The sequence below is a fragment of the Magnolia sinica genome, chromosome 5, assembly GCF_029962835.1.
Source record: "Magnolia sinica isolate HGM2019 chromosome 5, MsV1, whole genome shotgun sequence".
NCBI lineage: Eukaryota > Viridiplantae > Streptophyta > Magnoliopsida > Magnoliales > Magnoliaceae > Magnolia > Magnolia sinica.
This window is the reverse complement of record NC_080577.1, coordinates 42521406-42536218: the sequence shown is the minus strand read 5'-3', so window position 1 is coordinate 42536218 and position 14813 is coordinate 42521406. Positions and strand designations below refer to the sequence as shown.

At 41.5% G+C, this 14813-nt stretch overlaps 1 protein-coding gene across 3 annotated transcripts in view; it reads left to right on the top strand.

The window, feature by feature from the left end:
• Positions 1–14405, top strand: part of LOC131245974 (zinc finger CCCH domain-containing protein 24) — a 42619-nt gene extending 28214 nt beyond the window's left edge. The window contains exons 9-15 of one of the 3 annotated variants that reach the window (XM_058245816.1): positions 2862–3032; positions 3110–3244; positions 4414–4509; positions 5058–5570; positions 12821–12864; positions 13010–13249; positions 14327–14405. In XM_058245816.1, coding sequence (XP_058101799.1) covers positions 2862–3032; positions 3110–3244; positions 4414–4509; positions 5058–5570; positions 12821–12864; positions 13010–13249; positions 14327–14390 — 1263 coding nt within the window. In that variant the 3' untranslated portion in view covers positions 14391–14405. Of the gene's footprint in view, positions 1–2861; positions 3033–3109; positions 3245–4413; positions 4510–5057; positions 5571–12820; positions 12865–13009; positions 13250–13380; positions 14054–14326 lie in introns of those variants that run through there. The other 2 variants (XM_058245815.1, XM_058245817.1) reach the window with 2 other exon arrangements.
• Positions 14406–14813: the final 408 nt, after the last annotated feature.

Sequence of the window (14813 nt, the reverse complement as noted above, 5' to 3'; positions counted from 1 at the left end):
AGAAGATCGGACCTGTCGCATACAAATTACAGCTACCAAAAGAGGCACGCGTTCACCCGGTGTTTCACGTATCATTGCTTAAACGATACCAGGTCAACGGAGGGATTGATGAGACTAAACAAGTCGAGTTACCACCTTTCACTGACGAAGGGGTAGTCATATTAGAGCCGCAAACTATTTTAGACTACCGCTGGATCAAACAAGGAACCCAGCTTGTCGAAGAAAGCTTAGTGCAATGGAAGCATCTTCCAGACGAGGAGGCAACATGGGAGCTAACAGCCAAGCTACGGGAGATGTTTCCGAATCTGGCCCTTGAGGACAAGGTTCCACTGGGTGGGGGAGGTATTGATAGGCCACGACGATCTGCGAGGGGCCATAAGCCGAATCCCAAATATCTGGGATGAGCCTGTACGTGAAAGATCGTTGCATGCATGCTGCATGCAACGTAGCAGGAAGTAGACGGAACCGTTAGAGCTCATGCAGCAACGTGGGAGGGACTGGGTCATTCCAGTTGAGAGTTTTACGTGAAAATGGGTCTTCAGTTGTGAACGGGTCTTCAGTAGTGGCGTTATTTACGTCACTTTTATCTCATGCAGTTATGTTTTGTTTTACGTGCATTTGCATGTGTGGCTTTACATGTGTCTGCGTCCAGTTGTTAGTTTCTCATTTCCTTTTGTTTCGGTTTGCTTTGTATGCGGCTTTGCTTATTTAAGCAGCCAACAGTTGTCAGTGAATTATCAAGTAATCAATTGTTATCCAAACCTTGCGGTACTTTCTCACCCGAAGAGAAAAACATCACTTTATTGTTTGAATATTTGTTGGGACCTATCAACAATCGAGATGCTGCCCGTTGCAACTTTCTCATTAAAGTCATTGTGTCGTCATGAAAGCACTTTCTCTGCACCTAATGATCCATTTGCTCCTCCCACGTCTCTCCTCTTGCTTTCGGTCCTCTATTGGAGTACAAAACTTGCACTCTATCACCACCCCTCTCAATCGCATTGCCTTTGAGCGGTTGTTCGCCATTACTGATATGCTTCTTAGCCTCCTTTGACCACTCTCTCTCCACTCTTACCTCCACTAAGATTTCCCCAACTCCAACGAGAACTTTCTTCGGCACAGATCCCGATCTTCTTGCTTAGGCACAATCTTGCCCCATCTGGCCTCCAAGCCAATCTGTTGCCTGGTCGATTGTTGTCACCTCCTTGGCACACGACCTCACCATATGCAATGCCTCGATGAACTAGAGTTTGATTGGAAGCCCCCCATAAATTGTACCATCCCTCCTCATACTCGAACTTTGACATTTCCTCCCATCTGCCCAATTTGATGATCTGACCATCCTTGAGGAGTGTCCCCGCGATGAGCAACTTTCAATCTCGACCTCCGGGCGAAGGGAGATCCATACCTCTGTATCAGATAGAGGTCTGAGCTTGAATTGGTTTTCCCTTGGCTCCACACTCTCCAACACCCATTTCCACACCCTCACCATGGTAGAGCCCACCACAAACTTCACCCCTATGCTCCATTACAACGATTGACAGGTGTTTTCTCACTATTGCAGGATGGGCTCTTGCTACAGCCCCATCTGGCTCCTCCTTCCGCAACCACTTCTCATCGGCCATCTCCCGATGACCTTCCCCTTCCTTTTCCCCTTCTCCAATATTAACTCCCTTTTCCTCATTCCTTTCCCCGGAAACTACTATGTCTCTATAAGAGAGACTGTGTGCTGTAAAGGCCGTTGCAAGGCCGTAAAAGTCGTTACGTAAAGGTAACAGTGGCATCCGTTACATGTAACGGGGTCATAACAATTGTTATGGAAAAAATTACTTGTAACCGCTGTTAACAGCCTGGTATGCCCCCTGTAAAGGTTGTAATAGTCCCGTAAGGGTTTGTTGCAGGGCAAATACATGTTTTTTGGATTATTTTTTTTCCTTCAACGTTACGGGGCTAATATAGTTTGTTTTTTTTTTTTTTTTTTGAATTTTTTCTTTCAATAAAAAAAGAGACTGTAATGGCCGTTAACAGCTGTTACGACCCGTATTGTAAAGGTAACAGTGGTGGCCATTATGGCCACTGTTACCATTACATAATTCGTTGATAAGAGACCCCTTTCCTTGCCTCGCTCTCCACCCCACCTTGTCTGTCTCCACCGTCTGCCTCACTCAGTATCCTTGCACTGTCCTTTTTCTTCCCCACCACCCCATTCTCCCTATTCTTCTCCCTCTTTCTAGCTATCTGGTGGTTTACCGAAGCTTGCCCACAGCTTGCCTTCTGAACAGAGAGCTTCATGCCTTCATAGATTCTTCCATTAATGGCCCTCGACATTGTGGAAGCCTCCTCTCCCTACTCCAAACACACGAAAGCAAACCCTCTAATCTCTCCTGTCTCTTTCCATTTCAGCATCACCACCTCCCTAATCAGAGCTACACTGCCAAACACCCTCCTGAAATTTGTCTTCGTCCACCCATTAGGGATTAGGAAAGATTCCACGAAGAGGGTTGGGAGTTCAAGGAGGAGCCCCAACAGCACAGTCTCCTTCCTTTCTTATCCGCTTGCACCTATTCCTCGTCTTCAATGGCTTACCCCACTGGTCGTCCCCCTGTATACTCCTGGTCACCTCTTATCCCGTCTTCTATCATGCAGCATTACAGTATATCTACAGAAACGTGTGGCATTGAGTCTAAGCTTTTGCATCAGACAGACATTGGTTTGTCTCTGTCGAAGTAACTGAACATTGGATCACTAATCAGAGTCTATGAATTGAGGGAAGGATGAGGATCATATGAACTTTTAGCCTGTTGCCTGAATTTGTTTTGCCCAATTTGTTCATGTGCAATGATTCGCTGATTCTCATGCAGGACCACAAAGGCATATCAAATGCAGCACCATCTGATTCCCCGTTGCTCCCACTAACAATACCGAAAGCGGAAGGCGTTGCTAACTCGGAGGACCCAAATGCTGTTGAAACAAGAATTCATGACTACATAAGCAATCTCCGTTTCAGCATATCACCAACAGCTTTTTTTCAAGTTAGAAAATCTACTCTTATGTCTTGTTGCAGATTTCTTCAAGTAAAACATCAGCTTCATGACTCACGAGATTGCAGGTTAACACCCTTGCTGCAGAGAAGCTGTACTCCCTTGCTGGCGATTGGGCTGGTCTGGGTCCAGATACCTTGCTTTTTGATATATGTTGTGGGACTGGAACAATTGGCCTAACTTTAGCACACCGCGTTGGTATGGTAATATTCAGATACTGAATCCCGCATAGTAATTCTTGAATAGTGTTGACGTGTTGTGCTTCGAAATCTTTCCATACACAAGGCCTATGCAACTACCACACTCCCCTATTCATAAAAGAAAGGAACTCCGTATAAAAGAATTTCCATGTCCAGCCCAAGTTTCAGACAGGCATGCCTAACATATGCCAATAGGGTTATTAATGGAAAAGAAAACCATTGATTTCTTGGTTCATAGCATTCTTTTTATCAATAACAGCGACTCCGTTGATAAAGGAATAGAAGTACAATAAGGAAAAGAGATTAGGAGAGAGACAAATAGGATCCAATACAAATTGACTCCGTCGCCACTCCTTGGCAATATTTTCAGCGTTCTCATTTGCCTCTCTCATTACTCTCTCACCACTTCTTCCTATATTTTTTCATGTTTTATTATCCTTCATGACCAAATTTCAATAAAATGCAGTACTGCATCAGGTGTCAGAGGGACATATTCTATACGATTGCAGTGTTTGATATTGACACGCATGTTTCTCTAAGTTGCATGGCTAAAGGCCTGTGCTGCTTGGTTAAAAAAAATGGCGAATGTTGAATGAAAATGAACAGATTGGATGGCTAAAGGCCTGTGCTGCTTGGTTAAAAAAAATGGCGAATGTTGAATGAAAATGAACAGATTGTTAAAGAAACATGCCATCATTCATTTGTTTCTTTTGTTTCTATAATTACTTCAATTATATTTCAGGGTCTTCAGTTGTGTGATGTCTCCATGATTAATGCAATTTTGAATATTATAAGGTCACCATGTTGATTCTGAGGTTCAAGTTCTCAATCATTTACTAAAAGAATTTCATCGAATTGGCTCCACTCAATTGAGACTCAGGTCAAGGGGCTAATACATTTTGTAACCTGAGAAAATCAAGTACTTAAGGAATTCAACCAAATGCTTGAACTTGGAGCCTTTTTATTTTTTTATTTTTATTTTTTAGTCTGATCAAGTAGATGAGACCGAGCACTTGCAAAACTCTAAAACATTCCAACATCTGCTTTTAAATTCTCAAAAAGTACTTGTTCAAGTACTCAACTGTATGGATCTGATTTGGACCAGTGATTTTTTCTGCCTACTTTAACCTACTGTGATGGATACTTGTTCTGACTTTCCAAATTTCCACCAGGTTGTTGGCATTGAAATGAATGCCTCTGCAGTTTCAGATGCTCACAGGAATGCAGAGATCAATGGTATTAAGAACTGCAGATTTGTCTGTGCGAAGGTGAGATTTACGATCTTGTTGTGGGAAAGGGACATGTCTGCTTACTTAATTTCAGATGGCTTAAGAGTTTTGAATTGTGGGGTGGTGAATGATAACCCCCACATATTTACTTAGATGCTATTACTCCTGCTAATTGAAGCATCATAAGTAGGTGCTTTATTGGATCAGTGAGTCAGATCTGTTATTATAGCAACTACTCATTTCATGTTGTCCTTGTGCTAAATGATAAATGTGCTTATTTTTGGGACTGAGGTCAGGTCCTGTCCAAACTGGTTGACTCAGCTGAGTTTTGAGTCGGGGTATTGATTTTCATAACATTATCCAGACCAACACTAGTTTCTTTACTCCCTAGAGAATTCACATGTTATTTCTTTGGTGTTATTCTTGAATCCTTATTTTCATTTCTGCAATGTTCTATAATTACTTCATAGAGAACAAGAAAAATCTGATGCTGGAAATGCATACAAGAGTAGCCAGTTTGTTCTTTCATGCTTATTGGTTTGTTCTGACCGTGTGGCTGTCTTTGCATCTGATGTTGGATGTGGCAGGCGGAGGATGTAATGGGTTCTCTACTTCGAGAGTACCTAAGCTTGGCACAACAGCAGGACGAAACCCTGCATGTCTCCGAAAGTAACAACAGTGAGGATACTGGGGGCAAAGAGGATGGTGCCCATGTTGACAAAATACAAAACCAAGATGCTTGTGCATCCAATGCTGATTCTCTCATGAATGATGAAGGTGCCGAGAAGATGTCAGATTGTTCAGCTGACAGAAGCAATGAAAGCTTGGAAGCTGCACAGGTACCAAAGGGAGGGGTGGAAGTGGTGGATTCCACGAAAGAAGATACGGTTGATGCTTCCATACCCAATGAAAACTTGGATAACGAAATGGCTGATGTCAAAAGCATGTCAGGTAGCGAGCAAAGTAACCTTGAGGAGTTCAAAGATCCGAGTAAGAAGAATTGCATTTCAGAAGAGAATGTAAACAGTGATGTGCCTGTGCGGCAATTTAAACATGTTGTAGCAATCGTCGATCCTCCACGTGTCGGTCTTCATCCCATTGTAAGTAATAACTACATTTTTGTTGTTTATATGATTCATTGTTTATGACAATGCTTGAAAATGTGCTGCCTGCCTTGGACCTCAGTCAATTCAACTCAATTTGTCTGGGTCCTGGTCCCATCTAAACTCATTTTATCGAAGGTCATATTGATTTTATAAAATTGGTTTATATTTCTATTGACCCAGTTGGTCAACTTAGAAAACTAAGGGCCAATTTCTAATTTGAACTTGAGTTTTTGAATGCTGGGACACTTTTTGCACTTGCCAGTGGGCGGTTGGAGTAGGAGACATGTTCTGTGCCCTTTTTGATGTAATTAGTTACATTTATTCAAATATATGGCACAAATATTTGTATATTTTGGCATTGTCAATAGGCTCAGAAGCATATCTGTTGATTTACATGTTTGACTTGGCTGATTAAATGACAACTTCCTAGTTTTATAGAAGAACAGCTGAGTTGAATCATTGAAACTCGGAAGCAGCATAAGCCAACTACCAAAGAATTGTAGTTCTTGCTTCTTCTTCTTCTTCTTCTTCTTTTTTTCCAGGGGAGAAATTGATGTTCATGCAGCCCAAGAATTCTTTATATAGCAATTGGTTTTTTGTTAGCTCATCATTTTCTAAAATTTACTTGAAATCTGCATCAGCTTAGCCTTCTCCTAGCAATTTAGGGTTTGAGTTTTAAAAGGTATATCAGCATGTTTTTAAACAATTGGCTGCCTACAATAGATCAATGTTCCTCTTTTACCCGATCTCTTGGAAACTGTCTGTGGCAGAGGCTCACATTAACATTACTCGCATGTCAACAAGGTCCGTCCATTACTAACCCCAGCTGACTATTGCATACAGACCCTTAAGGGCAAGCAAACAAAGTAGGGTCATTGGGGGGGGGCATATAGTGCTGAACACAACTACATGAGTGACATGGAAACATGGTGGTCATGCTCGAGATCCACTGGTTGGCTGCATTAAAATATCAAGGTGCACATGCTCCATCTTGCCCGAACACATCTTAATGGCAACATGGTCAAAGCCCCATTTGTTTATTGCAAACATGTGTTTTGATTTATTATGTAGCAATGCTAGACACTTGAGGACACTTAAATGCGTAGCATCTTTACCACTAGCTTGTGTCCATGGAACTCCTTATTTTCAGAAGAATTTAGTCAGCAAAGGGCCTGTTTGGATTGGTGCAAATAAAAGGTAACTGACAGAAGGAAAAAGATTTCCTCATATGTGATAGTTTTCCTTGTTTGTGAAAGATGAGGAATGAGGAAACCGATTTCCTTAGAAAAGGGCCATTTTCTCTCTCTAAAAGCTAATAAATGAAGATTTCCACCCTTTTTTGAGAGACAACTCTCCACTTTTTTACCATTGACCATTTCACATTTCCATTTGAGATTATGTATGCTAAAACAACAGGTTAACGATTATTTTCGACAGATATCCATTTCCATATTTTTGTCAAATGTGATTTTTTTCTTTCCTCATCTACTTTTTTTTTTTGGGTCCCAATAGGTAATTAGGTGGGGGGAAGTAGACTTAGATGGTTTGGTCATGTGCAATGGAGACCAAGAACCACGCTAGTTAGGAGTGAGTTGTTACAAGTGGAAAGTTCTAAAAGGGCAATGGGAAGGTCCAAAAGGATGTTGATGGAGGTAGTAAGAAAAGACTTGATGACCTATGCTCTATCTAAAGGTCTTGCCCTTGATAGAGTTGAATGGTTAGAACGAGATTCATGTAGCCAAACCCAATTGATTGGGATAAGGCTTAGATGATGATGATGATGATTGTTGTAGTGCAGATGCCTTGCATTCTGTAGGGTACGGTCGACCGTGAGAATCCACGGTTGACCATGACTCGTTGTGTAGTTCACGGTCGATCATGAGAATCCACAGTTGACCGTGACTCGTTGTGTAGTTCACGGTTGATCATTAGTCGACTGTGGTGCGACCATCGGGTTTGTGCGGTTGTGCAAAACAAGGTATTTAAGTCCGTCTTTAGAATATAGCTTATGCAATACGAGTGTTTTCTTTAAAGGGGCTAGGGTTTTGCTAAGAGAGAGGGTTTCTACACTTGTAAAGGGCTTGGGAAATGATTTTCTCAAGGGATCTAGGGTTTCCTAGAGGTGTGCATTGCAATGGGAGATCGGGCGATCCTATAATTGAAGAAGGTGAGTGGTGTACTCTTAAGGTTTTGATTATAGTTGATAACTCTGTCATTTCGTGCCGTGGTTTTTTCCTGCAAGGGTTTTTCCACGTAAAATATCGTCGTGTTTGTGGTTGTTTGCTTTTGGTTTGATTATCTACTTTATTATATTGTTCTATCTTCGTTTATCGTGCTTTTGCAAAGCGCGTGGATTGGGATTGGTGTTAGATCAGAATTCTAATACCTTAGGGTTTGATCCAGGTTTGTCGGGCTCGAGTTTGCATCGTTGTGGTGTGATATAGAGCCAGTTTACTCACAACAAAGTGGTATCAGAGCGTTAGGTTGGATGTTCGAGATTCAATGAAGATGTCAAGATTAAAATTCGATATACAAAAATTTGATGGGAAGAACAATTTTAGTTGGTGATAGCGGAAGGTCAAGGATATTATTGTTTCACAAGGGTTGAGCAAGGCGTTGTTGGAAACAAAACCTGAGAAGACAAAGTGGTGCTACTTCTAGCATCGCTTCCCGCGTCATATGACCATCTCGTCACTACTCTATTGTATGGGTAGAATATAATGAAGCTTGGAGAAATCATTGCGATGCTCGTTTCCAACGAGATGAGGAAGAAGTCGAGTGATGAGGACTCTCAAGCCGAAGGGCTAGTCGTGAAAGGGGGTTAGGGATGTGGGCGATCTAGGGAATGATCTCGGTCTGACAAGAAGAAAAAGTCTAGATCGAAATCGAAGGCAAATGACGGATGCTTCTATTGCGACATTAAGGGGCACTTCAAGAGAGACTACCAGAAACAGAAAGATGACCTGGAAAGTAAAGGAAAAGGGAACACATGTGAATCAATGTGTAGCAGAAGAGAACTCAGAACGAGGCCTCCTCTCGGTCTCTTCTGGTATGAGTCGTCTTTCAAACACTTGTATTTTAGACTTAGGATGTTCGTATCACATGTGCCCAGATAGGACTTAGTTCAATTCCTACAAGTCCTATGATAGTGGAAGTGTTCTGATGGGGAACGATGCAACATGCAGTGCTATCAGAATATGGACCATCAATGTAAGGATGTTTGACACAGTCATACGGACTCCATGTTGTCAGGTATATCCCAGAGCTAAATAAAAACTTAATATCCTTTGGGGTTTTAGATACGAATAGGAGCGTTCATCACATCCAGTGGTGTATTAAAGGTTACTAGAAGTGCAATGGTGTTGATGAAGGGACATAAGGTTGGAAATCTGTACAAGTTGGTCAAGAGCACAATTATGGGTGAGGCCACTACCACCTCACATGCAGAATCCAGCACAGATGATACAAAATTGTGGCATATGCGGTTAGGGCATATGAGCTAGAGGGGCATGATGGAACTTCATAAATGGAAACTGTTAAATGGAGTTAAGATGTGCACGGTGGATTTCTGTGAGCATTGCATCCTAGGCAAGTTGTGCAGGGTAGTGCAGGGTAAAGTTTAAGCCTGCTACACACACTAGAAACGGGGTGCTCAACTATATTCGTTCCGATGTCTGAGGGCCGGTGACAGTATTGTCTAAGGTAGGAGCACGATACTTTGTGACCTTCATAGACGATTACTCGAGGAAATGTCTACTTCTTGAAACACAAGTCTGAGGTGTTTACCAAGTTCAAGCAATGGAAGGCGGAAGTAGAAAAGCAAACTAGAAGACTGTCTTAGGTCAGACAATGGCATGCAGTACAGAGAGGCGGAATTCATAGAATTCTGCAAAGATCAAGGCATCACAAGGCACTTCTCAACTCCAGGGACCCCACGGTAGAGCAGGGTGGCAGAGAGGATGAACAAAACTCTGTTGGAGATGGCGATAAGTATGCAGTTACATGCGGGGCTACCTAAAAGCTTTTGGGCTGAAGCGGTGAATATGATATGCTACATAGTAAATTAGTCACCATCTATAGTGTTAGAATCCAAGGTTGCAGATGAAGTTTGGACAGACAAGGACGTCGATTACTCAGGATTGAGAATCTTCGAGTGTCTAGCATATGTTCACGTGTAGAGTGGACAGAGGTCGAAGTTGGATCTAAACTCTAGGAAGTTCATCATTGTCGGGTATGAAAAAAGGTGTCAAGGGCTACAAGCTTTGGGATCCAGTTGCTTAGAAGGTGATTATTAGCAAAGATGTCGTCTTCGATGAGGCATCTATGCTAAAGACCAATAAGGACACTGCAACAAAGAAGTCAGAAACACATGGTGAGACTAAGAATTTGTCAGTGCAAGTGGAGCCAGTTGAGCAGGTGACTGAAGGTGAAATTCTGCAAGGGCAAGAAACTGAGCAAAATGATCAACATAATACCCAAGAAAGTATAGTCGGGAACATGGAGAAAAGAACCATTAGAGCCCTGGTTTGGTACGGGTTCAAGGACATGGTGCCTTTTGCATTGTTCACAGGGAGTGGAGATCCCTCCACCTTTCAAGAGGCGAAATCTGGAAAGGATGGTGACAAGTAGATGTTGACCATGACGGAAGAGATGAAATCTCTACACAGGAATCAGACATGGGAGTTGGTGGAACTTCTTAAAGGTCATCGAGATACAGGGTGCAAATGGGTCTACAAGAAGAAAGAAGCATTAAAAGAAAGGGAGGGTGAAAAGTATAAGGCACAACCTGTAGCGAATGAGTACTCGTAGAGGGAAGGAGAATTATAATGAAGTTTTCTGTCCGGTCGTTGAACATACATCAATCAAGGTGCTACTGGCGATGGTAGCGGAATTAGAGTAGCTTGATGTGAAGATAACATTCCTTCATGGGAACTTGGAGGAAGTCATTTACATGAGGCAACCTTTAGGTTTTGAATAGCTTGGTAAGAAAGGCCACCACGTGTGTATGCTGAAGTCACTGTATGGGCTTAAACAATCTCCAAGGCAGTGGTATAAGCGGTTTGATTCATACATGATGGAGATTGGGTTTAATAAGTGTGAGTATGATTGCTGCGTATACTACAGGGTACTTGAGGACAGGTCTTACTTTTTACTGATGCTTTATGTAGATGATATGTTGATGGCTGTAAAGGACAAGACAGAGATACATTTGCTTTAAGTCTCTATTAAGCAATGAGTTTGACATGAAGGATATGGGTGCTGCAAAGAAGATCTTAGGCATGGAGATAAGCAGAGATAGAGTCTGGGAAACTATGGCTTTCTCAGAGGGGTTATGTGCAGAAAGTGCTAGAAAGGTTCCATATGGAAGGTGTTAAGCTAGTTAACACACTTTTAGTAGGTCACTTCAAGTTGTCGACCAGGTCGTCTCTAAGTATAAAGGAAGAGATTTCAGAAATGTCACGGGTGTCGTATGCGAGTGCAGCGGGGAGTATGATGTATGCAATGATTTGCACGAGGCCGAACATCTCACAGACAGTCAATGTGATTAGCAAATATATAGAGAATCCAGGGAAGGACCCTGAGAATGCTATTTAGTGGATTCTAAGGTATTTCAGGGGCACAATTGATACTTGAATCATGTTCAAGGGATGCGTAGCTTCGGGTGGAGTTGTAGGCTATGTGGTTTGAATTATACATGTGATTTGGACAACAAGAGGTCAACTACGGGATATGTTTTCACATTAGCAGGTGGTCTAGTATGTTGGAGATATACGCTACAATGTATATGATAACGTTGTTTACAACTGAAGCGGAATACATGGCTGTGACAGAGGCTTCAAAGGAGGCATTGTAGTTAAAAAGGTCTAATAGGAGAACTCAGGTTGAAGCATGAGGCGATTCAATTGCATTGTGATAGTTAAGAGTGCTATCCATTTGGTGATGAATCAGGTGTATCATGCGCGAACTAAGCACATCGAGATGAGGTTCCATAAGATACGGGAGCTCATTGCTTCAAGAGAGATTCTATTTTAGAAGATTCATACGGACGAGAATGTCGTAGATATGTTGACAAAACAGGTGACCACAGAAAAGTTCAAGCACTACTTGGGCTTGATCAATCTCACTAGTTATTGATGAGATTGGGCATCCATGCACAGGGGCGCGGATGGAGCTATGTTCTAAGTGGAGGGATGCAGGGAGCAATTTACGCTCAAGGTGGCGGTTGCACAGTAGGTCTTCATGGTGACTTGGTAGAATACAAGTCAAGGTGGAGATTGTTGTACAGATGCCATGTATTATGCAGGGTACGGTCGACCGTGACTCGCTATGTAGTTCACGGTCGACTGGTTCATCGGGTTTGAGCAATTTTGAAAAGAGGGTATTTAAGCCCGTTTTTAAAATAGGGCTTATACCATGTGAGTGTTTTCTCTCTTATAATTGAAGAAGGCGAGTGTACTCTATATTTTGATTATAGTTGAGATCTCCGTCGCTTTGTGCCATGTTTTTTTCTCGCAAGGGTTTTTCCACGTAAAATATTGTTGTGTTTGTGGTTGTTTGCTTTTGGTTTGGTTATCTACTTTATTATATTGTTCTATCTTCGTTTATCGTGCTTTTGCAAAGTGCACGGATTGAGATTGGTATTAGATCTGAATTCTAATACCTAGGGTTTGATCTAGGTTTGTTGTGGCTCGGGTCTGCATCATTGCGGTGTGATATGCAGCCGGTTTACTCACAACAATGATGATGATGATGGTGGTTGTGGTGGTGGTCTACTTGTTGGTTTCCACCAATCGAAACAGGCCCTAAGAAATCAATCCTCAGATTTTCAAGTTTAACTCACCCAAGTTAATGAAAAAGAAAAGCTCACGTTTCACACAAAAATTGTCTGAGCAGTTTATCTTGTATCATTTTATCGTACTTTGGATATGGCCTTAAACCCAGCTAAATTGAGTTGATTTGGACTAGTCAGCCTTGCCTCAGTAAGCAAATATATGCAAATGCCATAATGATTGTGCATGCACAACATCATTGTCAGGAAGTGCATGAATCGTCTATGACCTTTCATTTTTTAAACAGTAAAAGATATGATCTACTTTATTGATCCACCACACTTTGTTCTTTCCATTATTATCCACATTTATTGGTCCTGATATTCATACCATAAAAACTGTCTTTAGAATTTTGATTATTTTTATTTTTATGCTAGTTTGATTGAAACTATGTTGACATTTAATGTGTTGCAGGTAATTAAAGCTCTAAGGACTCACCCAAGTCTACGGCGGCTTGTGTACGTCTTGGATTTGAATCTCTACATGCCTTTTTGTCTTTTTTCTTTTTTGCAAGCCTACACCCAGATTATTTGTTTTCCTACATCTGATGGGCATTCCTCTCTTCTCATGGTCTCTTTTTTTTTTTTTTGGCCCCCTTTTCAGGTACATCTCATGTAATCCTGAAACCTTAGTAGCTAATGCGATTGAGTTGTGCACGCCATCCCCAGACAAACCCGAGAAAGGGAAGAACAACCGAGGATGGAGGAAAATGAGTAGTGCTGGTCTGGCACGGCACAGGGCCAAATCTATGCCCAACTCAGAGCCTTTCCAACCTGTGAAAGCTATGGCTGTTGATTTGTTCCCGCATACCCCACACTGTGAAATGGTGATGCTTCTAGAGAGGTAAATGCATTATATTCCTCTAAAACTGTTTTTTTTTTTTTTAAAAAAAAAAATTAATTAATTTTTTTAATTTTTAATTTTAATTTTAATTTTAAATTTTTTATAATACACCGAGATACTGGTTTATTTAGATTCAGAGCTGCAAGCCTACAACTTGATTTTTCTTTCTACAAGAAAACTATAGCAGCATATCCACATCTTCCACACTACAAAACAAATGGGTTGGTTTCATTCAAGCCTTTTTTGCTACAGGCGATAGAGTTTGAAAATTTTGATGTTGTGAGCTTCAAATTGCCTTTTCTTTTCTATAAGAAATTATATGTTGCCTTGCATGTGTGCTTTTTTGCAATTTCTTTGGATCAAGCTTTCTGCCTAAGAAATGAGATGCCAAGAAATCTCTCCAAAAAAAAAAAAAAAAAAGGAAAGAAAGATGTCAAGAACATGGATTCGGCCTTGAGATGATAAAAATGAAGCAATTTATTTGGTCCCACAAATAGTGCATGTGGGCCGCACCTTTTGGTGATCTGAATACAGATCATATGGTAGGCCTCTTCTACATGGACAAAAATTATGGATCATTGTCTGATCAGGCCCACATTAGAGTGGACCATTGGCTGCCATTTTATATTTGGAGGCCCACAATTGGATGGCTAGGATCATCCAATAAGGGGAATATGTTGGGCCATTGCACTAGATAATTGGCTTGGGTTTCTGAAAACTTGGTTGCACTAGATGATTGGTCGGGATTATTGAAAGAAGAAGAGGGTAATTGGTTTCCCATGACAGAAAAAAGAGAAAAAAGAATATGGGCTTTATAGAAAGATAACCAATCTATCATTCCCTTTCCAAAATACTGCCCATTGAGCTGTTTGTATTCTGCAACATAGTTCTAAAGCTTGCTGGCTCCACTCAAAACTCGGTCAAGTAGTTACCAAACTCAAAAAAAAATCTGCAATAGCTTGTTGTTCATTTACTTATTTTATAATAGTTATAACAGATGTAATTACTTCAAATATCTTTTCAACTCCTGAAATTTCTAACTTAGATTTACTAACTATTGAGTTGAATGTTGATTAGAATCCTGACAATTCGAAGATTCCCGAGACACAACGAGAGTTGGGGAAAGATCGGTGAAAGATAGGGGATGCAAGGGGGAAGTAGATGTTGGGTGGTAACGGTAAAGGTGCGATCACAGTAGGGGAGAAGCCCAACTGCAATGCGAAAGTTGTAACAAGAAAAAGGAAGCCTGAGTCTCAGCAAAAAGAGAATGAAAAGGTGACAGGGGTAGAAGGAGCCTTGGTGTTGGAAAGATGGGAATGGAAGAATCCCTTGGCAGAAGGGGAGGAGATCCGAGTCGCTTCGGCCATGGTGGAAAAGGTGAGATTGTGGCTTCTGTGGTCGATGGTGGCTTCAACGAAGCAAGGGGCTCCTCTTGCAGGTGAGGGTCTAGTTGAAAGCGTGTTGCAGATTGGAAAATTGGGATTACAAAATCAAAATCTCTCAGCCATGGAGCTGTGGATTTCGTGAAACCAGTTACTAACCTTGATTAGATGATCATGGCAAT